The sequence below is a fragment of the Nannobrachium achirus genome, assembly GCF_963921795.1.
Source record: "Nannobrachium achirus genome assembly, chromosome: 4".
Classification (NCBI taxonomy): domain Eukaryota; kingdom Metazoa; phylum Chordata; class Actinopteri; order Myctophiformes; family Myctophidae; genus Nannobrachium; species Nannobrachium achirus.
In genome coordinates, this window is record NC_137813.1 from 69,476,389 (window position 1) to 69,500,190 (window position 23,802).

The following is a 23,802-nucleotide window of genomic DNA, read 5'->3' on the forward strand; positions in this document are numbered from 1 at the left end:
GTAGAAAAGCTATTTACCACTCGGGGTCGGACATTATGCTCTGATAATGTCCTGTGTGAGGGTGTTATCGGACTCGGCTTCGCCTCGTCCGATCACCCCCTCACACAGGACATTATCAGAGCATAATGTCCTCTCACTCGGGGTAAATTGCTTACTTCTCCAAGTTCACCCTATTCCCACTGAAGGGCGGGTGACTACATTTCATCTCTCCAGCCAAGTCAAGGGCAGTCTTGTCAAAGACAGGCTCATTTAGTTTGCTACAAAGTGCTTGCACCAAGCACAGCGGCAGAGGAGTAACCTTCACAAAAGCTTTTGAATGCTTTATAGTAGTCCCTGTCCCTTCTGGTTTTCCAAATATGCACGTGCATCATTGCATTTCTGGAATTCATTGTGAGCATTTTGAAAACCTGCCTTTGCAATTGTACAGGCATTAAACTCCTTCTTGAGAGCGATGAGGGATTCAAAATATTTCACTAGTTTTTCCACATGTTTTGCTACATCATGCATGTGACCAATGTGGTAGCTTTCTGTGTTAACAGGTTTTCTTCTTAATTAACACATCGGTTTGTGTCTAAACTTTGGAAATGAGGGCTCTTATCAGATTGCTATAATTATGTTATTTTGTTGAACTAAACCACGAAGCAAAAAATAATAATAAAATGAATGGAGCCAATTAGGTTTGCTATTTGGTATAGCATGTTATGGTTGTTTGTGAGCCATTCACAGACTACATGTTCTCCAAGCTTTTGATAGCCTCCTCTTTTGTATGCCCTTTCCATGCTACAGGAATTTCTCCATTCCCCTCAAATTTCATGCCGTAATGATCCTCCAGTTTCTTTTGAAAGTGACATACAAACCATTTCCAGTATGTCAGTTTCGATTCATCAGGGGTAATTCTCCAGTCAGGATATCTTTTTCGATAATCTTTGAATGGAAGGGTCTCCAAACTTGGATAATTTGGGAAGAAATGTCTATCACTTGCAACCAGTGTTGTGCAGAAATCAATGACAAATTCCACAGAATTTATATAGTAGTTTCCATAAATTGCTTTTGGGCGATGAAAAGTGGCACTGTGATCTTCTGGACTGTGATCCTTAATGGTGTTGGTACAAATGGCAGAACAGAAAGGACACTGTACCCAGCAACAGTTGCACAATTGTTCATTGAGAATTTGATCTGGTGTCACTTTGACATCCACCACATTGATCGAGAGCTTGTTCAAATCCTTCTTCATGGAATTCAGGTGTTTCTCAATCTCTTCTTTAAGAAAGTCAAAGTTGGTTATGTCATTGAAATGATCATAGCAGTTGGTGGCAACGTGTAGGACATCATTTAATGGACTGGAAAACTCCTTCAACCACATGTTGGTGTCTCCTCTCTTTGTATTCACTTTTTCTGTTGCATCATACACTGCTTGACTCAGAAGCCTGGCTATGTCATCCACATTCTTCTTCATGATACATAGTACTTTGGCCTTATTGGTGGAGATGTATTCTTCAACAGCTTTTTTAATAAATTGTTCCACTTGTTCTCTTGGATGTCTGATATAGTTCACGTAACTGTCAAAGTCCTCTTCTTCTGCCAGTGATAGTAAAACATGTTTCTCCAAGTTAACCCGATTCCCACTGAAAGGAGGGTGACTACTTCTCATCTCTCCAGCCACGTGAATGGCAGTCTTGTCATGAACAGCCTGACTTGCAGACTCCTTCATTTCACTGCAAAGCAGTTCACTAAGCACAGCGGCAGAGGTGTTACCTTTACAAGAGCTTTTGAATACATTATAGTATTGTTCCTTTTTGTTTTCCAAATAAATACGTGCATCATTGTTCTTCTTGAATTCCTCATGAGACTTTGAAAGGATTTCCCTTGCGATATCAAATATGTGAAGTAAAAGGTCAACTTGGAACTCCACGTTAAGGGCAAATGAGTTCTGCGATCCAAATGCTTTCAGGTTGTTCTTGACCTTGTCTGCTACTTCATGCAAGTAACTGATATTGTAGCCTCTTGTGCTAACAGGTTTTTTGTTAATTAAGCAAATGGATTGTTTCTTAACATCATCAATGAAGGTTTGTATCAGTTTAACATCGTCACGAGGAAGACCATGGGAAACATCTTTGGGTTTTTGTTGACTTGAACTTTGCCAAAGAAAGCCAAAGATTGCATTCCACTTTCTGTTAGGTAGCTTTCCTTCTGTTTCCCTCTTACTGGCTTGAGATTGCTGAAAGTCACCTTGGTGCTTTCTTATGGTTACATATCCAGAATAATTACCAATATTTGATATTGTTTTGTAAACACCAATGGTTTTGCGGCTTTCTATAAGAACCCAGGGAATGTGTAATTCATTTCCAAGGATAGAATTCACATCCTCTTGAATGTTGATCTCCTTTATAGTACGGTCAGTTACGTCATTAACCCAACCTTTCCAGACATCATTGAACTCCCTCTCAAGTTCCTTCTCATCCATTGCCTTGTCTTTTAACTCGCGTGCAAGCTCTTTGCTCTTCTGCAGAAGATTATTCTCGTATTCTGTCTTCTTATCATCCAGTCTTTTTCGAGCATTCCTTTGCTCAATAATTTCCTCTAGCTTTCGTTTGGATCCTTCCATCAGTTCATCGTAAAACTCTTTCATTTTGGTTTCAAATCGTCCCCTCCACTGAACCAGCATATCTTTAACTCTGTCATCATCAAAGTACTTTTTCATGTTTTGTTCCACTACTTCACGGGTCTTGTTAATTTCTTTGACAAGATCATTGTGCACAATTCTTTTAAGTTCTCCATTTTCAATTCTGTTGTGAAGGTGGTGTTCTGTTGTCAACATGTTTTCCCTCAAAGACCAGGTCCATGTTGCATACTCTTCTTCAAGCTTTCTGTACAGTACAATTTCCTGTGTGTTTTTGAAACTGAAAACAAAATTTTCATTCAGCAGGGCATTCCAAAGGTCTTTAATGCTGCTTTTGAATTGTGAAAGTGTCATTCCATTAGACTTTGATGCTTTAGAGATGATGCATGCCTTCAGTTCTTGGATGTTCTCACTATAACCTGGGTTTGGAGGGGCCATGGGTGGACTGCCTTCCCACAGTTGGGTAAAGTATTTCACATCATGTTCTACATCAAATGCAATGACATCACTGAAGAACTCTGCACCAAACGCTTCTTCTTTGGCAGCTAGCTTGGTCATCTCATCAAGATCTTTTTGTAGGCGTCTCTTTCCCACCTTGTTCTTTTCACCAGCTTCAATATCTGCAACATTTTGATGGACAAACACACAACTTGGAGAAAGTTTCACCTTCTTCATCCTCATGAAGGCCTGAACAGCAATATGAAGAACATCTTGCATCTCAGATGGATTCTCTCCCATTATGTTGATCAAAGTCATGTTTGCCAGGCCAATGACAAATGTTGCCAATTCATTGTCGTGGTGATGAGTGTCCTGTCCTGCCAGCTCAGGAGCACGCAGTCCTTCAGTGTCCACAACCAGGACATAGTCAAACTTTAGGTCTTTCTGGTTCTCTGAAACTTTCACTAGCTGCATGAAGGCCCCTCTAGTGCACCTGCCAGCACTCACTGCAAACTGCAATCCAAACATCGCATTCAGCATTGTAGATTTTCCACTGCTCTGGATGCCTAAAACTGACAAAACAAAAACTCTCTTGTCTCCGAGTAACTTGATGACCTCATCTAGAACACTAGTGATCCATGTTAAAGGCACATGAGCTGCATCTCCATCCATCAGCTCCATTGGGTGTCCTGTTATCATAAGCTCTGCAGCCAGCTTAGGGTATTGAGGCCATTCTCCTCTACTATTGACAGATGCATTGGCTTCATAGAGTTGTCCTATTTCTCTCAAGACGTGCTCAACTCCAACAGTTGCTGACTGTAGTTTATCTGAAATTTTCTCCAACTCCTTTTGCATTCCCTCAAGCTGATCTGGTTTGTTCTGCTTTTTCTTCTCCTTGTCGTGTGTCTTCTTTTTCAAAGCGATGATCTCAGACCATTTTACATCATATGCCTGGTTGATTTCAGAAAGTTTATCTGTGAAGGCGGTATCCAGAAAGAATACAATCCATTTTAAGAAGTAGAGTTTTTCCTTTTCTTTCAGATTCTTCAGGTTTCCAATAAATCCCTCTACCAGCTCACTGGTGGGTTTATCACGTTGTTTCTGTCGTATTAGCCCCTTCTTCTTTTGTTTTTCACATCTGTCCTTCTCAATGTTTCCTCTGAGGTGGTACAGATCTTTATTTACTTTACACCACTCATGCCACAAGGTTTTGCCTTGGCATGGAAGAAATGTGTCCTTGATCTCTGAAAGCTCATTTCCTTTGAGCAAATCCATGATTTTCAGAGCAGCAGTTTTACCTTCTTGGCATTCAGGGTCTTCTTCATCTGTTTTGAATCCAGAAACATTTCCCATGCTTTCAAGTTGGAAGGTTTTTTCTGATGTTGACAAAATGTTTCTAATGATTCCTTTTAATTCTTTGGCCACATCTGACTGATTTCTATCTTTCAGACCAATTATATACTTTCCTGTTTTTTTCTGTTTTGCAACAGCATCCTTATCAGCAACGAGACAAATGAGAGGTTTTTGATCCTTAAGAAGGTCTGACAATAATTTCATGTATTTGGTGTCTCTTTCCAGAGTAGGTAAAAGGACAACATTGACAGAAGCTTTATCAGTCAATATTTTACGCTGTGTTTCATGTGTTAGAGCATCTCCATGAAGATTACAGAAAGCAACACAGTCAGCAAATTCATCACTCTCTTTTCCAGCAGGACAGTACCAGGCAATCTCTGCCATACCATCAACCAAGCAGTGAGATTTGGTGGCACCTGGACAATTCCTATGAAAGAATGTGCTGTGACGGTCATTGATTAAGGTATTCATCAGCTGAGATTTAGATGATGATGACACTGAACCAAGGCGGAAAAATGACACCATAGGTGTCTCAGCTTGACAAATAGGCATATTCTTACTTGTGATGGCACCTGACTTATCAGTTACCTTCCAGGATTTTCGTATTTGCCTAAATGTCCACAAAGGACACTCAATATCCATAGTAAGTGGATCAGGTACAAGCAAAGGTAAGGCATACTGACACTTTGATAGTTTGGTAATCATGTTCTGCCTGAGAAAGCTATCTGAGCAGTGAAACACAGCCATCTGAACATCCATTGGATGGACACAGCGTTTCTTCGTGCTATCATCAGTGTCTACATCGGCGTCACAAAAAAAGTCTAGCACACTTTCTTCTGTGTCAACCTTTTTGAAATCAAGAGTATCTTTTTCTGCACTGTTTACTGTTACTGGGATGTACCTGGCTTTATGGTCTAGCATCAACAGCTTCTTAAGGAATGTATAAGCTATGTCACTTTCAGTTATCATATCGTTGCTCCCTATTGAAGGGCCAATTTTCAGAATGTCAGCAGTTGTTAACTTTTTGTCTTTGAGGTTAAGTCTGGAGAGCAGTTCATCCACTTCTTTTTTACGTCGCTCCTCTGGGCTGATCTGTACATGCAAACAGGTATAAGAAAGTTGGTTAATATGAATAGGTTATGAAAAACACATAGGTATTCAAAAGTGCAAATGGAAAAGTAAATTATATTTTTAATATATAAACTTTGTGAAATTTAGGTAAAGAAATCATATATTTTCAAACCATATTGAAGATAGATGATTTACAAGCTCACAACACAACACTTAGCATCAATTTGTGAGCCTGTAGCATGCATATAATCATTATTATTTTTAAATGGAGCTGTGATGGAAGTGATTAATTCATAATCGATTTTTGTATATTGTGGTGCCTAGTCGAGTCAAAAGAACAATATTTTGTCCTTGAAGTGTAGGGGAGTTAAAGTCTTAACTTGAATATGTTATGGACCTCAGTACTAATATGTGTTTGAAATGTGAACATTTCTTCATCATATTATGCTGTTAAAGTATATTATTTAATTAATATTGGAATGCCTATTGTAATAACATTCTAGTCTGTATCTTCTGTTTTGAGCTTAAATAGTGAAATGTTTTCTTTAGCTTAAAGCTATACTGTGTAAGTTGCTAAACTAGTGGTCAGTAGCGCTATTGCTTTTTTCGGCCGTTTTTCGCCCGGAGTCGTCGTGGACCACCGCCGCGGACCACTGGAGCGGCGCCGCAAACCACCGCGACCGATACAAATCCGTGGAGGGGTAGAACGCATGGTAGAACGTAAATTTCTGGCCAGGATTTGGGGATTAAGAGGTTAAGAATCCTTCACCATGGTAAACACTGTAGCTGAGCGAGGCTACTTCCTGAAGACCATGGCAGATAAGCTGTGATTGGCCGGTAGTGTATCATGTGTGTATGATTCGCGATGTGATTGGCCAACGTATACAGATGATGCAGATGACGCTATTTTTCTGCGAAAACCGGACCCCGGTCAGGATCATAGAAAACATATAAAGAGAAGGCTTTAGAAGCTGAAAATAACGGAGTGGGTGTTCTAAAACTTTAGCGATTTAACAGTTAGGACAATTTTAAGATTTGTTTTATAAAAAAGGTTACATGGTATAACTTTAAATATCCAAATACAAATGTTCTTACCTTATCCTTGTTCTCAATGCTGTCTTCAATGGAACCTATGGATACACATTACACATATGCAGTAAGTTCCTCAATGTAGCTTGATTTAAACATAAGCGGATACCGGTATGTTTTGTTTTTACACATTTTTACAAGTTCAGTAAATTAACACTGTATGCTCAGTAACATCCAAGTAGTGAATTATTGAATGCAGGTGTTTACCTGTCTCACTTGGAGCAGGAACAGCTGTGCTGCTGGGATCTGAAGACTTGTGTTCAGGTGCTGTGTTGACGTCTTCTCCAACATTATCTGTCATCCCTGATTGTCCAGCATCTACAGCTTTGAGGTCACTCTAAGAAAACAGGACATTGTCTTTAAACCTTTGTACTCAAGCTAAATTGCAAAAAAAGTTAGTTAAAAATACAATCAGTCAAGGTGCAAACAGCCTTAATGTTATTTTGTCTATATTTCACTGACTTTCAGGAAAACATTAGCTAACATTAACAAACAAACAAAATAAAATGAATAATATAATAAAAACAAAATAATAAATAGTAAAATGAAGCAGTGTTGAGATGCTTACAGTAAATGATTAATCTGTATACAATTACTTGTGCAAATGCTGTAGGTCCATTCGATGGAAATTGCACGCATGTGCAAATGTACTGTGACAAAATATACCCCAAGGAGTGGGGCCTTTATTATATCAATATTATTATTACATGCCCAATATAGTCATGATGTGTATGTGATCATCCAAAAGCTGTTTGGAGGATAAAGATTGAAGCATTTTACCTGCTCTGAGTGTCCATCTCTTGACTTTGCTGACACTGCAGCTGTTGAAAGAGGTGTAGGTTTCTTTATTTCACATATAACTATTAAACAACCAAATGTCTGTCTGTCTGAAGTCTGTCTGATAAGAGGAGGAGGAGAGGAGGAGGAGGGGAGGAGGAGGAGGGGAGGAGAGGAGGAGGAGAGGAGGAGAAGAGGAAGGGAGGAGCAGAGGAGGAGGCGAGTCAAGTTATTTCATCAAACAAAGTTGAGTCTGGTTGAGATGCTGAGCTGTTTTGAAGCGATCAGATCAGAGACAGACAGGGTTACTGCATAGTTTTAATGTCGTTTTCAGTAATTTTTCCTGTTCTATAGGGCGTAGCAGCGAGCATGGTTTACTGGTGCCACTAAAAATCGTCCAATCGTCCATAATGTAATTCTCTCCAGACATCCTGAACAATTGAAAAACCTCACTACCTCGTATAGCCTACTCGGCTACTCCTCTAACCCTGCCTCCTCAAAACCTCTGGAATAAATCAGGACCCATACCAACTTTGCTTTTTACTTTGACCGCTTATTCAGTCTACAACAAATCTCTTTTGCCAATCTATGAGTGCCAAAAATCTACAAGCTTGCAACGCAATAAGTTTAAGTGTGTAGATTGTTGCCTTATTGTCCCCCCTGGCATACACGAAGAAAATAGAAACTGGGGTTCTAGTGTAGTAGTTCATAATCAGAGTCAGATTATCCTTGTATCTTTATTGCATCAAGTTACACAAGCAGTCAAGCACAGAGATCGGAGATCTGTTTCTCTCCATCTACTCTACTCCCTCTCTCTCTGTTACAAAAACATGTTTACATATGCACAGTGTTCAATCGCCTGATGGAGACACTATTACAATATATGATCAATTAAATGTACCTTAACAACAACAACAACAACAAAAAAAACAGCCATTAAGTCATCAATAATGTTTTAGAACATGACACCCTTGACAATAGTAGTTTACAGAGGAAAGAACGCCTATCCTTTGGCGAAGTGCTGTGCGCTATAATATCATGTAGAATTTAGCCTACAGGGTTAGGCTATATAGGGTTTGCCTGCGCTGTGTGTAAATCCCTGCATGATAAATTGATAATACACTTGCAAATATGACGTCCTCCTGTCTCCTGTTGCCTCGGAATTCACTAAAACGTGTTCCTTAACCCATTCAGGCCGGGAACACATTTTGCTGTTTGGGAGGGGCTTACAGTACATGTACAGTATGTAGCAACATATTGGTTTTGTAGGCTAATTTCTGATTTAGCCCTATTCTATAGGTTAGGCCTAAATGGGTTAAACATGTTTGTTGAATTAATGACTTGTTTTTTGATATCGTGTTAAGTTTAATTGATCATATTCATATCAATAGAAAATGTAATAGTGTGTCTCTTACCAGGTGATTAAATCATATAGCTACAGTATTATCTAGATGATCCGACTAGTCCTTATACTAATATTTAATTAATCCCGATGCTGCAGTTTTTTAAACCATCATTTTTTGTGCATTGGCAACCAAGGAATCAATGTAAGACATTGCAATGAATTAAAACATAATTTATTTAGCAATTTAGCAAGTTATTCTTTCCCCCAGGGGGCGGTGTCCCCCAGCTATGATGCGCTGATAACACTATGCTGTGTGGATGTATGAGTCTAACAAACTCTGTATACCTCTGTATACCGCCTACCACCACCTCCTACAAAACTGGTTAATTGAAGATAATGTAGCTTAAATTTGAACTCTTAATTAATGATCAAACATGTATGGGGATTGGGGACAAGTTATTCATACAGATATGATTGAATCAGATATGACAAAATATATAATAATCTTGTGACACCATATATGGTTATCTTACCTCATCCGTGTTCTTGTTGCTATCTTCAACTATGGAACCTGCAGTACAGTAATTACAACAATATACAGGTTAAACATTTACAGTAATCATGTTAATGCAGCTTTTTTTAGTATTAAGATGTTTATAACTGAAATAATTTGACTCATTATAAATGGTTTGTATATTACAGGTTGTTTTATTAGGCACTCAGTATATTCAGATGCAGTGGTGTAAAGTAACGAATTACATGTACTTAAGTACTGTACTTAAGTACAATCTTGGGGTTTTACTTGAGTATTTACAATTTACAATACTTTTACTTCTACTCCACTACATCAGCTATTAAACAACCAAATGTCTGCCTGAAGTCTGTCCGACAAGAGGAGGAGGAGAGGAGGAGAAGAAGAGGAAAGGAGCAGGAGAGGAGGAGAGGAGGAGAGGAGGAAGGGAGTTTTCCCACCAGAGTTTAACTGCTTGAGTGCCCCGGGCCTCAAGGTGCCGCTAGAGTGCCAGACATATCTGTATAGGCCTTCGCTGTAGCTTCCGTCGACACTGCCCGTAGTGTCTTGTGATTTCACTACAGCCACTATTATGTATGACGAGAGGAGGAAGTTAGCTAACACTTAGCCATTAGCGTCTTTATTTTTTAGAAGCCTGATCTGAAGCTATTTTAGTCGCAAAAAAACTTTGTCTTTTGTCTGGGAACACAATTCAGAGAAAATGCTTTCTAAAGATGTGACTTTGTATTGGATTCGGCGGCTCGATGCGGCGGCGTTGCCCGATTACGGGACGTGGATGGCCGAGTCTCGGCCCGGCCATGGATGGAAATTTAGACCGGGGCTTCGTTGAGGCCTCCGATTAATTAATTCATTTTATTAAATATCCCGGACTAGATCGGGATAGGCACCCCGGAATACGTCGCACCACCGACAGTATAGATTGAGTTTTTTTTGGGGGGCTCTAAACTTTATTTTAAACCATTTTCAATGGAATAAATCGTCGGACCATCTAGCGTCTCTCGTTGGAAAGCGCTGGACGAGCCAGGACCACCCACGTTGGTACAAGCAGCTCAGGGTAAGTAAAATAGCAAAAAAAATATTGGATTGGATTGAAATAAAGCCGAACTTGTTCGGGATAGGCACAAGAAGGGTTAAGGATGAACACCAAAAGAAAGAAAGCCAACAGCCTACTTGCTGGTTACCCCAAACATTGACAGAAAATACTCACGTTTTTCATCATCTGTTTTAGTTGAAGTCGAGCTGCCAAGGGCGGTCTGTTGAAAAGAGTCAAGTTATTTCAGCAATAACAACAAAGTTGAGTCTGGTTGAGATGCTGAGCTGTTTTGAAGCGATCAGATCAGAGACAGACAGGGTTATTGCATAGTTTTAGTGTTGTTTTCATTCATTTTTCCTGTCCTTTAGCCAAGGGCATAGCAGCGATAGTGGTTTACTGGTGCCACAACAAATCGGCCATACATTTTTCCCATAGAGATTTACAAAAATATTCATATCTTTTGTCCAGTATCAAAATAATACCTTTTGTTTTGTGGTTTTCATGTTTTTCTTTTCACAGAATCAAAGGTTTTGTGTTCATGATTCACGATCTTGAATGGCTTGATTCTAGGCTTAAATTAATTTATATAAATATGTAAATCAAATAAATGTGTAAATCTCTATGGGAAAAATTAGGGGCACCAGTAAACCACTCCCACTGCCCTATCTGGAATGCACAGGCAGTATATATTCATTTTATACAGCCTATAGACATCATGTGCACGTGATAGTCATGGTGTGTTTGTGTGTGTGTGTGTGTGTGTGTGTGTGTGTGTGTGTGTGTGTGTGTGTGTGTGTGTGTGTGCGCGCGCGCACGGGCGCGTGTGCATGTGCAATTGTGCATGTATCGCGTTAGACCTTTCCCACATTTAACAGATGCAAGGACACACTCGATCCCGACAGACTATATCATGTCATCACTCACCATACGACCATACCAGTGAGTAGCCTATATTTGATTTGTTGCTGGCCAGATGAATCTATCAACCTTATGAAACATTTGCGCAGACCGACTTTTAGACTATTTCTCATTATTCTGAAGACATGTGTTGGCACGAAACATGATTTAAGAGCAACACCTTGTTGTGAAACCTACACGTACAGCCACGGACACAGCCTGTGCGATTGTAGTCCAATATAATGAATTCCCATATGCAAGGTGAAGCTGTGCGTTTGTTGTATAGCCTACTACTCCTTTACATTCAATTTGTTTTCAGTCCCGAATATACAGGCCTAATACTTTAACTGATGCTATTGGCGGCTTTTCATCATGCATTAAAATAAATATATCCGTTATTTTTATCAGATATCTGGTAAATTTGAATTATTCCCGATATTGGGACCTGCAGTTTAAAATCCTAGCGTGACCTCTGGTGCACGGCTGCACGCGCATGTGTACGTGTGTGTGCGCGGCTGCGATCACCTGACAGCTGTCTGGAGGATAATGTTGAATCACTTTACCTGCTCTGAGCCTCCATCTCTTTGCTTTTCTGCCATTGCTGTTGAAAGAAGTGTAGATTTCTTTATTTCACATATAAACTCTCAGGCATTCAATATTGGTTGAGGTTATCCAACAGACAAACTAATAATGGTTCTTCAGCTGTTCTTCAAAAGATTCAAATACCTGCAAGCCTATCATTGGTTTGTATCTGTAGAGCCAGACTCAGCCGAAGGGTTAATTCGTTGAGACTTTTGTTGAACTTATTTTTGTATTTTAGTAACTTAAACATACGCTTTTTATCAGCAGCGTTACTTTTTTTGGTAATATATACTGATTACTTATTACCTTCATTTTAAAGTAATATTTTTCGTTACATATTACTGTCTGCACTAGAGTAATATGTAATATATTACTCATTACATTAACATTACTTTTACCAACATTTTTAAATTGAACAATTACATTTTTTTTTACAAATGGCCTATCAATAAATTATGTAATTATATTGCAGCCTATAGGCCTACTGTAGTGTACAGTAATACTTACTATATAGGCCAATTGTTTCAGTTATTAAATGTAGTGTGTTTATTTATCTGACTTAAAAGATTAAACAAATTCCATCTAGTAGAAAATGTACTAATTCTTAATATTTTGGACAAAAGAGCACATTTTACATCAAGCTGCCCAGATGTCCAGTATCCCTATACATTGACACCCAGTTGCTATACACAACGAAAATGATCGGATTTATCAGAGGGGATGCTTTGTGTGACACTGCTGCGTGCTGTTGGGGTGTTCTGTGTTTCTGACGTTACTTTGTGGGAGTGATAGCTCTTGTTTTGGGCATGTTTTATCTGACAGCCTGTGCGTCGGAGAAAACATCCACCAACACAGCGCTACAGTTCATGGGTGGGAGTCGAGATAAACCAGGTATTTGATAGTTCTCAGTAATGCATACAGTTTAGCGTGTGTTTTCCCTTCAGTTGTTGAAATGTTGTGGAATTTAGTAGCTTACTAGGCTAATAATCATTCTAAACACCTGGGCGCGCTGACTCGCTGTGCGCAATGGTTTCCAAGCACTCCAATCCACCCGACAGTGCCTGGCTCAGGCATGTACACACATAGACATCAAAGGGGGCTTGAGCCCTGCCTCATCCCCTGCCTCTCTAACATGTCAGCACCCTGCCTCTCTAACATTCTCTGCACGTCCCTGCGTATATGTGCCGTTCTGTGCGGGGCAGCAGCAGCGCGCAGCCACAGAACTTGATAGGAAGGCTGAAGGCACAGGAGGTAAACCTGGGTCCCACGATAAAATCCGTACCATATTGGCTTAAAACGGGACGACGGGACCCTGGTTGGTAACGCGGAAAGTAACGCAGTAATGAAGTTATCATTATAATAATATATTACCGATTTTTTTTCAGTAAAGCGTTATATTAGTCATTACCGCATTTCGGTAATATATTAGTAATATGCGTTATATTACTAACGTGCGTTACCCAATACTGTTTATCACTATAAGACTTGTATTTTGTGACAAAGGTTGCAGCTTCTTCCAGTATGCTCTGGATATCACCGAGGGCACTCATCATCTTGGCAGAGATCTGACCAGCATCATTTCCTTTGGTGTCGGGCAAAAGTTCCTCAAGCTTTTTCACACGATTGGCCAATTCCTGGCACTCTTTCATGTTACTCTCCTCCTCATCACGTTATCATTCAATGGAATGGGCCCATTATAAAAATTGTCATACCTTAGAAATCGGCCAGTAGCCAGCTACTGGACTACCGGGAGTCTCCAGTAGACCCTTATCACCCTCTCTTTTGGGTGACGCAATGTTAACATATGTTTGCGGTCACATGATCCTTCCAAAATGGCAGACATCATTATTTTGTTATGATGATTTGTACTTTTAAGGACATATTACAACGTTTTTTGTTGAGAATGAGAGCTTTCCAGTCATGTCCAATTATTTCTACAATAAAGATCTAACAAAAATGTTTTATAACCAAGAATTTGATTTGGGTTCTATGATCCAATGATTCAAATGCAGCCTCTGGGTGACTTTAATTCCCCCACAGGATCAATAAAGGAATCTATCTATCGATCTATCGATCTATCGATCTATCTATCAAACAAGTTTATACAACACATCTTTTTATTATTATTATTTATATATTTTTTAATGTAACTTTTTTGAACTTGTCAGTGTCTGGTGGCACATTCCTCTCCATTGAATCTGGGCATGATAGTGTGATGGTTAAAGACGGTGGACCTCAAGATTTCTGATTCTTGCCAAATGTAGATGCTTAGGGCGGCGGTTCGATTCCCGGAAGAGGAAAGTGAATAGAATTTAATTATTTGACCACAGAGTTTCCACAATTACTTTTTTTACTTAAAGGGGCCACACCATGCTTTCAAAATATATATTTTATATAAATATTGGTTTTATACTAAATTTGGTCACAATAATCATGATATGACATTTTTAAATCGTCCCATCCCTAAACAAAGGGCATTTTGGTATTGCATCTGAAACGGCTTGGAATTAGAGACAGACAGAACATGACATTTCATTATCCGAGTGGTTGTTTAGGGTAAAACCTGTATAAAACCAATATTTATATGAAATATATATTTTTGAAAGTATGGTGTGGCCCCTTTAAGCAAATAAAGCAAATGTGTCAAATAATTAAATTCTATTTACTTTCCCCTTCCGGGAATCGAACCTCTGCCCTAAGCATCTACATTTGGCAAGAATCAGAAATCTTTAAGTTCACCAGCCTTATCCACCAACCTACCATGATAGAGGTAAACATGGAGGGAGATGCCAACAGACTCTGACAAGTCCAAAAAAGTTACATTAATATATATGTGTATATGTATATATGTATATATGTATATATATATATATATATATATATATATATATATGTGTATATATATATGTATATATATATATATATATATATATATATATATATATATATATATATATATATATATATGTGTGTGTGTGTGTGTGTGTGTGTGTGTGTGTGTGTGTGTGTGTATATATATATATATATATATATATATATATATATATATATATATATATATATATATATATATATATATATATATTAAGCTGTGTTGTATACATTTTTTGTTAGATCTTTATTGTAGAAATAATTGGACATGACAGCTGGAAAGCTCTCATTCTCAACAAAAATGTTGAAATATGTCCTTAAAAGTACAAAATAATGATGTCCGCCATTTTGGAAGGATCATGTGACTACAAACATACGTTAACATTGTGTCACCCAAAAGAGAGGGTGATAAGGGTCTACTGGAGACTCCTGGTAGTCCAGTAGCTGGCTATTGGCCGATTTCTAAGGTATGACAATTTTGGAATGATAACGTGTGTATCGGGTGCCATCACAAAGAGAGCTGATTGCTTTTACCAGGACCGAGATGGTTTTCAATTCAATTCAATTCAATTGAATTGGACTGGACTTGAATGTACTGGACTGGACTGGACTGGACTAGACTGGAAATTGGACTGGACTTGAATGTACTGGACTGGACTGGACTGGACTGGACTGGAAAGGACTGAATGAGTGTAGCGCAAGGTACATGCACAGAGCAAGTTCTATTAGGAAACTGAGTGCAGTTGCTGAATGTAGTGTGCTCCCTCAGAATACCTAAAAGCAGATCCATTCTACGTCAAACCATAGTAAATGTATTGCTCATTTTATATTCTTTTAAAAAGTAATTAAATCCATTCATGAGTTGTCTTGACTGAAATTGGATTGGATTCATAGGCCAAACATATAATATACACATAATGTAAATGTACTGTATTGTGTATACAGAATGGCACACACCCAAAGTTATACCAAGAATAAACACCCGTACCACCAAGAATAAATGTAACTACTTAAACCTTCTATACTTTGTTGATCGGGACCCCCAGGGATCTATATTTTGTCCCCTCCTTTTTTCCCTTTAAAGGACAACTTTCGTTTTTTACAACAAGGTTTCATATTTCAGATTTAGAGAAAAGAAAAGGTGAGTGTTAACATGTTTTCATTTACTTTGTTCTATCGGTTTATCACGTTTAGCTTGCTAAAACGTGGGGACACATGGGGGCATGCGTACAAGTGGCTAAATATGTCTTTTTAGACACAATAAGCCAGCAATTTCTTTATTGCTATTAACAGAACACTACTAGCACAATAAATCACATCTGCCCATGAAAGATTGCGGTGCATCTTGGGAATGGGCTTATTCTGTGTAAAAAAAAAGACACATTTAGCCACTTGTATGCATGCCCTAGCCACTGAAATCAAAATAATTTATTTCTCTAAAATGATAGAAAGAAGTAAATGAAAACATTTAATTTATATTCTTTAATTGCAATCTAAAATACGAACCCTTGTTTAAAAGAATTGTCCTTTAATTCTATTCTGCAAAAATATATATATATATACATAAAAATAAAAGCAGGTCTACATGTTAGTTTGTTGTAAGCTTGTAGCTGTGAGTTAGGACAGGCTGAGCTGTGGGCAGGCAGAGAGCATCACATGCCAATGCATGCACAGATAGTTTCTGTGCTGCCATGGCACCAGTTGCATTGTTTCTCCTCCGTCTCTACCTGACTTAGATTGTGATTAGAAGAAAATCATATCTACTCAGTCCAATAGTTAAATTAAAGCCTTTTTTTTCCCGTGACTGAAACTGAAACTCATCCAGTTGTGTTCAATGCTGACAAATGCAAGTCAAGTCACATAAGCACCCGTACCACAGAATAAATACAGATACTTAAAGGATCGAGTAGTTCACCCTCAAAATGACTCTTTTTCTATTGATTACTCATGCCATGGAGATTTGAGTTCAATAATATATTTTTCTTTTGTCACATTCCTAAGACAATAATGTGATTACAATATGTACCCCCACTGATTCCGGATGGGGACCCAGATACATTTGGGTCCCCATCCAGAATCAACAGGGGTACATGTACTATAGTCAAAAAGAGTCATTTTGGGGGTGAAATCCTTTAACCTTATATACTTTGTTGATCGGGCCCACCTTGGGGTCTCTACTTTGTCCCCTCCTTTTTTCCCCTCATTACCAAATTTATTTTATATGCACAGAATTACAATTAAAATACATAGTCATGTGAGCAACTCTGCACTACGGACACTATTCTGTCCTTAGGCAATGCCTTGACGGACGCGGCTTGTAATCGGCTGAGCCACAGTTACTGAGGGCCTTACCCAGTGTTGTCTTTCTTGTATAAAACGCCTGGGTTCCTGAGGCTACTCACAAATAAAAGCAATGCAATGGAAAACCCAGTCTGACTCAAAGCATGTCCAGTCTCATTGCACTACTAGGGTTAGGGTTCCACACAACAACCTTAAGTCAATGCATTGTCACAGAATCAAACACCACAGAGTCTAACACAGAGAATCAAAGAGAGAAAGGGTCCAATCGGAACGTATCTGTAAAATCGGTAGGCTACTCTTTTTGACTCATCTGATGACATGAATTACACTGTTTATAATAAATCATATTGATGCACACCAAAGTGCTGGCAATCTGACATTGATAGCCTAATGTCATGTGTTTACTGTATACAGATATAAGCATTATTTACACAATCATTTACTGTCTCATGTTGCTCACAGATTAGGCGAAAGCAGGATAATAGCATAGTGAATTGATTGATTGAATAATCCACAATTCGACAGAAATGCAAAACAGCAAAAGTACAGGCATACACTTGGTCTAAAAGGATAATTGACTATGAATGCACACATGTAGGCCTGAAAAAACATATTTCAAGGCTAGAATGCATGCTGTATGTATAGCGTTATATACAGTGGTGGGAAAAACATACTCACATTGTGTACTTAAGTAAAAGTATCAATGTTCTAATAGTGTGGTACGATGCGTCTAAAAAACACCTCCCGTATGATTTTTGTGCAAACATTTCTTGTTTTGCTAACATTTCTTCATTTTCTATGAGAAAATGATGGGTGTATAAATTTCCGGACCCCCATCCCCTTTCTGGGGGTCATCTATTTTGGGACCTCCCAGAACAGTACGCCAGCCAGTTAATGTCCAATTTTCTTAATATTAGAGTTCTTTTGTAGGTTTTGCGCTTCTAAAGCACACAGTATAACCTTTCTGACTTTTGGTTGGGGTCTTTCCTCACCTGGGACCCCCCCAGATGGACCCCTGCGCCTATCTCAGTACTCGCTAGGGTTTAATACCGGGATCCCGGGATCCGGGCTTCCCGGGTAGGGCACACGTAAATTCCCGCCCGGGAATTGGCTGCGGGACCCGTCGTCCCGGAGGTTATGTTTTTTCTTGTTAGAAAATACAATTTACTCGAAGCGCGGAGGCAATTAGACTGCCTGACACATTATCCTCACCAGCCATGCAAGCATGTCGTCTGTTTAAGCTGTGTAGAAGGATTTTACCAGTCCCTGTGGGCTGTCAAGCAAGCCTGTCATCGAAAATAGCTGATCTACCATCTCACAACACAGCGCAAAGTGCTGCATTGTGAGCTTGTAGATCGGCTGTTTTCACTAGGCTAGGCTACTTCTTAAAGGGGAAGACCACCCATTTTCAATATTGAACTATGTCATTAATATACCTTAGAGGAGTTTGTACTTTACAATACAAACCCCAAAATCAATCCTCCAGTTCTAGGCAACACAGAAGGGGGGGGGACTTTTTTTCTATTTTCACACAACTCCTCTAAGGTATATTAATGACATAGTTCAATATTGAAAATGGGTGGTCTTCCCCTTTAAAGTGATGCGGAGAAAATAAACACTGACAGATGTATGATAATGGCACATTTACTTTCTTATTGATGCATTAATTATGCTCTTAACGTTTTTACATGAGCAACTCTCCAGCAAAAAAAAAAAAAGGAAACAAATAGCCTACTACAATCAGCTATGAAACGGGAGATTTGCCATACATTGCCAATATATATAAATGTAACCAATAATAACACATGCATTATTAATGTGTCCACTCCACTTAGTCAATTGGACTCACAAATGGCCACTTTAAAATTGAAATAGCCTACTCTGTTGGTTTGCATTTCCACACAATATATTTTAACCAGAATTAAAACATCTGACAGCACCTTGTGACAGTTTATGAATTGTATTGGCGTAAGCCTACCTACTTGACCATGGGCCCTTTAAGAGGATATGGAGGGGGTTTTGTGGTGACAATAACAAAGAGGTGTGTGTGTTGTGGTGTTGTCAGTGTGTGTAGTAAATGGACACGTTGATCTGCGTGCCCAAAGTTGTAATACTTGCATTCTTCAACCATAACCACTATAAATAATACTTGGAATACTAATAAACCATCAAATTACACTAGATACAGTAAATCCATGATGCATAAAGACAAACACAGTTTCTAATAGTATTCAAAACTAGTTAAATAGTTAATAGGGTCAAATCGGAAATTACCAGAGATTTGGCTGGCCCCCCTAGTAACTCAGCCTCAAGCCTGCCTAAGTTCCTAACCAATGGACCAAGGATAATAGGTGACGCATACAGAAGTATAGTCTATCAGTCTCATAGAGCAGTCTGGTTGTTGTGATGACGTCACAATCGAAACCTTTGGATATACGGAAATTCTGCCACAGCAGCGAGTCAGCGTTAGCTCTGTGTGGAGCGGCTACGATGAAAGTTTGGAGCTGCATGTTAAATTAAAAGGCAGCAGGCAATTTCACAAGTTTGTAATAAGTATAAATCCAAGAAAACTACTTTCAAAGCGGAACCAACCTGGATATTATTGACAAGGACTTGTATTACAACAACATCAACATGATCAAGATAAAAGCACCATACGTTGACATCCTCTTACCTTATAGAGACGAGCATCTCGTCTGGTAAGATATTATTAATTCCATTATGCTTTCTGGTTAATCAAGTGTCCTTTGCTGCTGCTGTGTGCATTTATATTTAAAGGTTTTACAGCCGAGTTGTGTATGTTTAAGCATGGTGGTCAGGTGGTGTCGCGCACTAAATAACAGATCTGCACGGCAAGCCCAGAATGCCAGCCAGATGAACACGTTTTAGGTTTATAGATCTGCCGAGCCAGCTGCCTGTGTTTGATGCGTGACCGTTGAAAGGACGAAACATAAATCACGCAGGCAGCGACAACGGAAGGGAGAGAGAGGATGAGAGCTGTATGATTGAGATTGACTGTTGACAACAACAGGGATTTAACGTTAGCACATTTTGTGCAGAACCTTGCATGTTTCATGAACAATTTAACACGTGAAGTTGCCATTTCGCCAACTATTATGTCCATTCTCTCATTGTTGTAATTTGAGACACTGGTGCTGCCAGCTGCCTACTGGCGACGTTTCTTTTTTTCTTTTTTTTTTCTCTCTCTCTCTCGGGCTTTCGGGTTTTCGGGCCGAAAATGATGATAATTGTTAGGGTCGGGCCGGGCTTCGGGCCGACCCACTCGGGCCCAGTTAGGGCCGGGCCTTAATTTTCAGGCCCGTTGAGAACTCTAGTCACAGGGGCCATTCCGAGGGTCCCAGGTGAGGAGAGACCCCATCCAAAAGTCACAAAGGTTATTCTGCTTCAAAAGTGCAATATATGGACTGTTTTAAAACCTACAAAACAACTCTAAGAAAACGTAACATTAACTGGCTGCCGTACTGTTCTGGGTGGTCCCAGAAAGGGGGCAGGGGTCGGGAAAATCTGATACCCATCATTTTCTGACAGTTTGGCCCCTATAAAAAAAGAATATATATATATATATATATATATATATATATATATATAGGAGATAATAGCCATTTTGGTTAAAACTGACTAAAAATTACTTTGTACTTCAAGTTTAAAATGATACTAAATATTTTTTCAAGTGTCCAACCCAAATAAATTCCAAATATTATCAAATTATCTCGCGGCACCCCTGGTCTGCCGTCGCGGCACCCCAGGGTGCCCCGTCACCCACTTTGAAAACCCCTGCCCTAGGGGTCCTGAAACCTGAGGACCCCCTAGGGGTCCCAAACCCCCTGTGGAAGACCCCTGGTACTACTCATTTTTGTTTTCAGAGCCCAGCTAGAAAAACTTTTATGCTTCAATTATGATCTAATTTGACATTGTTCTGGAGCAGGAGCAGAGGGAGTACTGGTCCGTCTGGGGGGTCCCAGGTGAAGAAAGACCCCAACCAAAAGTCACAAAGGTTATTCTGGCTGCTTTAGAAGTGTATTAAATTAACTCATAAATTAAATAAAAAGATTAAATGCAGAATGTCCCATTTCAAATGTATACAAATATTTTCAAATAGCCAAAATGTATACCAAGCTGAAGTGGTTAATGTATATGTTATAATAATCAATAACTGTTACAAAAGCAAAGTTTGTATATAGAGCGCTTTTTTTTCCCAGAACACTGATAATTATAGCAGCGGAAAGATTTATCCAGAAATAAAGTTTCCCCAGAACTATAGTGTGGCAACCACACTAATAATAATAATAAGGGTAATAATAATAACAATAACAATACATTTTTAGTGTATGGTCAGTTCCTGTGACACCGGGCATCCAAATACCCCAGTCTTTGTAATGTTAATTCCAATAATTATATTTGCATATAGGCATTTATGGTGGCTATGAATATCAAGTAACACGTCTTCATGAAATGTGTATAGTGAATAATTCCTACCTGTTTAGTTTGGTTCTCCAGAGCTAAAGCTCTGGAGAGTTGAAGTCAGACAGAGACCAACTGGAGAGTTGAAGTCAGACAGACACCAACTGGAGAGTTGAAGTCAGACAGACCAAGCTGTTACTGATGTATAGTTTTATGCCCTTCATAATGGGAGGTTCTTATGTTGTCATGTGATTTCAGAGAAAGAGAATGAGACTAACTGTAACTAAGCATTTCATCCCAAAATGACATTTCTTGCTATCGATTACTCACCCCATGGAGACCTGAGTTCAATAATATATATTTTAGTTTTTGTCGCATTCCTTAGAAATTAACTTGATTATAATAAATGTACCTCTATTGATTCTGGATGCATTTGTGTCTCCATCTGGAAGATATATAATAATAAAATGCTAATAATGTTTGATTATTTTTATTTACAATATAAATATATTAGGATTCCTTATTTTATTTAATTTGCTTATTGTAATCGCTCTGGATAAAGATTTTGCATTTTTGTAATTACCGGTAACACCCGGGAGGAATTATGACCGTTTGTTTGCCATGCTTCCATTACACAATACATGTGCAAATACAGTATATTTGCATTCAAAAGGCCCGTCAAGGCAGACAGCTCTGGGCACCATCTTCTGTTGACAGGGAAAGTTGATGATTGTGCATGTCGGTGCAGTTAACAGCTCTAACTGGTACTGTAGACTAGAGAATAGCACAAGAGTAATACATCCTGTCTGGTTTGTAGGGTGGAAAAACAATGTTATATGCATGCACTAGGCAATAGGTACATATGCAGCTGCATGATACTGAGTATTACATTTTATTACCTGTAGTGGACATTAGTTTGCTGCTGCTGCAGAAACAAAGCCTAAATAAGCCAGATACACTTTCCCGTGGCACATTTCAACTAAATACCATATTCTCAATCTCAACTCTCAATTCCTATACCAATCGAGTCCAAAGGAAAATAGTAGTAGCGCTGCTGTGCTGTTTTGACGAGAAGCTGCGGTTGCCAAACTCTGTGAAAACAAACACAACAGTTTCACCACTTGAAAGGTCTGTGCAAAAAAATGCACAGACCTGGGGCCTGTTCCACTAACGCAGGTTTAGCTAATCCAGGATCTAAGCCTAATCCAGGTTTGCCAAAGCCTCCTCCGTTTAGCCTGGTTTATTCGTTCCACTAACGTCAAGCCAGGCTGAGAAGCAGATGCTTTAGCGAGCCAGGATCATTAAAGCTGGCTAAAAGCTTGTTCACGTATCCCTTGAAAAGCCCATGTGATTGTCATTATGTAGCCTACACATATTCATGAACAAGCCTGATGTTACAACATATCAAAGGTTGTTTGTGTGGAGACAAAGCAAGTTAACTTGTCTACATGTTGGTACAGCTCTGTCTGCTGTGTTGTAGCGAACATCATGAGAGGAGAGGATGTGATCATGTGCACATGGGAGCGTGCATGCATCCGCCTAGCCCTAGGTGAAGGCAGACTGCTCCAAAAATGTTATTTAGCAAGCAGCAAACAATATATGGACGTTTCGACCTGTTAGGGTCTTCTTCAGTATAACTGGATATAGGAAACATGACGGGCCTCATTCATCAAGCACTTAAGACCAAAAATACGATCATATTTTGTTCTTACCGGCATTTAGGATGATTCTCAAGTTGGGGGTCAAATTCATCATTGTATTTTGGTCTTGGATTTGTGCTGGAAATACAATGGAAAATACACCACCTCCGACCATGGTGTAAATCTTTGCTTATATTTAGGATGCTTTTTTCGGTCGGGAAATAAGCCATCAGCCCACGGTGTATATTTAGAATGCTTTTTTCTTCATGCTAAATCAATTTTAAATTGTGCCAAACATCAAATAAAATATTTATGAGTCCATTCTGCCCAACATGTGCCAACACATGTATTTAAAAAATAAAAGAATATGTCAAACAATTACATATTCAGTCGTGGATTAGCTGTCACTGAGTTTGTAACCAAATGGACCCTTATATATCTGCTTGCGCAGCCTCTGCATAATAGGCATGCAATTCCAACGATTTGTATTTATATAGGCTAGTTTCTACAGTTGCATTTAAAATGCAGTTGCATTTTACAGCACTTAATGATGAAAATAGACAATCACGTGCGCACTGCAGTCGCGCGTGTAGAAGACCACACAGACGGCACAGTTGCTGCCAGGCCGCAGTTTCTCTTCCCCGGGCGGCCAGGCCGTGCAGGCCCGCTGATGGGGGACCACTCATGCACCGCGGCGCATGAGATGACTGCCCGCGCTCGTCCATTTGGTTTCAGAGTTAAGGATTATTCTGTGATGGATTGAACCTTGTAAACCACTTTATTCTATTATACATGGGAGCATTACGTTCAGCATCTATTTTGCAATCTGCG

At 39.2% G+C, this 23,802-nt stretch overlaps 1 protein-coding gene across 1 annotated transcript; it reads right to left on the reverse strand.

Annotated features, from left to right (window-relative positions):
* Positions 1-727: 727 nt before the first annotated feature.
* Positions 728-13,386, reverse strand: LOC308284211 (interferon-induced very large GTPase 1-like; the record flags this gene model as incomplete). Its single annotated transcript, XM_080724759.1, has 6 exons — positions 728-5,503; positions 6,578-6,612; positions 6,779-6,908; positions 9,227-9,264; positions 12,894-13,049; positions 13,275-13,386. The coding sequence occupies 6 exons, from the start codon at positions 13,384-13,386 to the stop codon at positions 728-730; spliced, it is 5,247 nt and encodes a 1,748-aa protein (XP_080580885.1).
* Between the last annotated feature and the right edge of the window lie 10,416 nt (positions 13,387-23,802).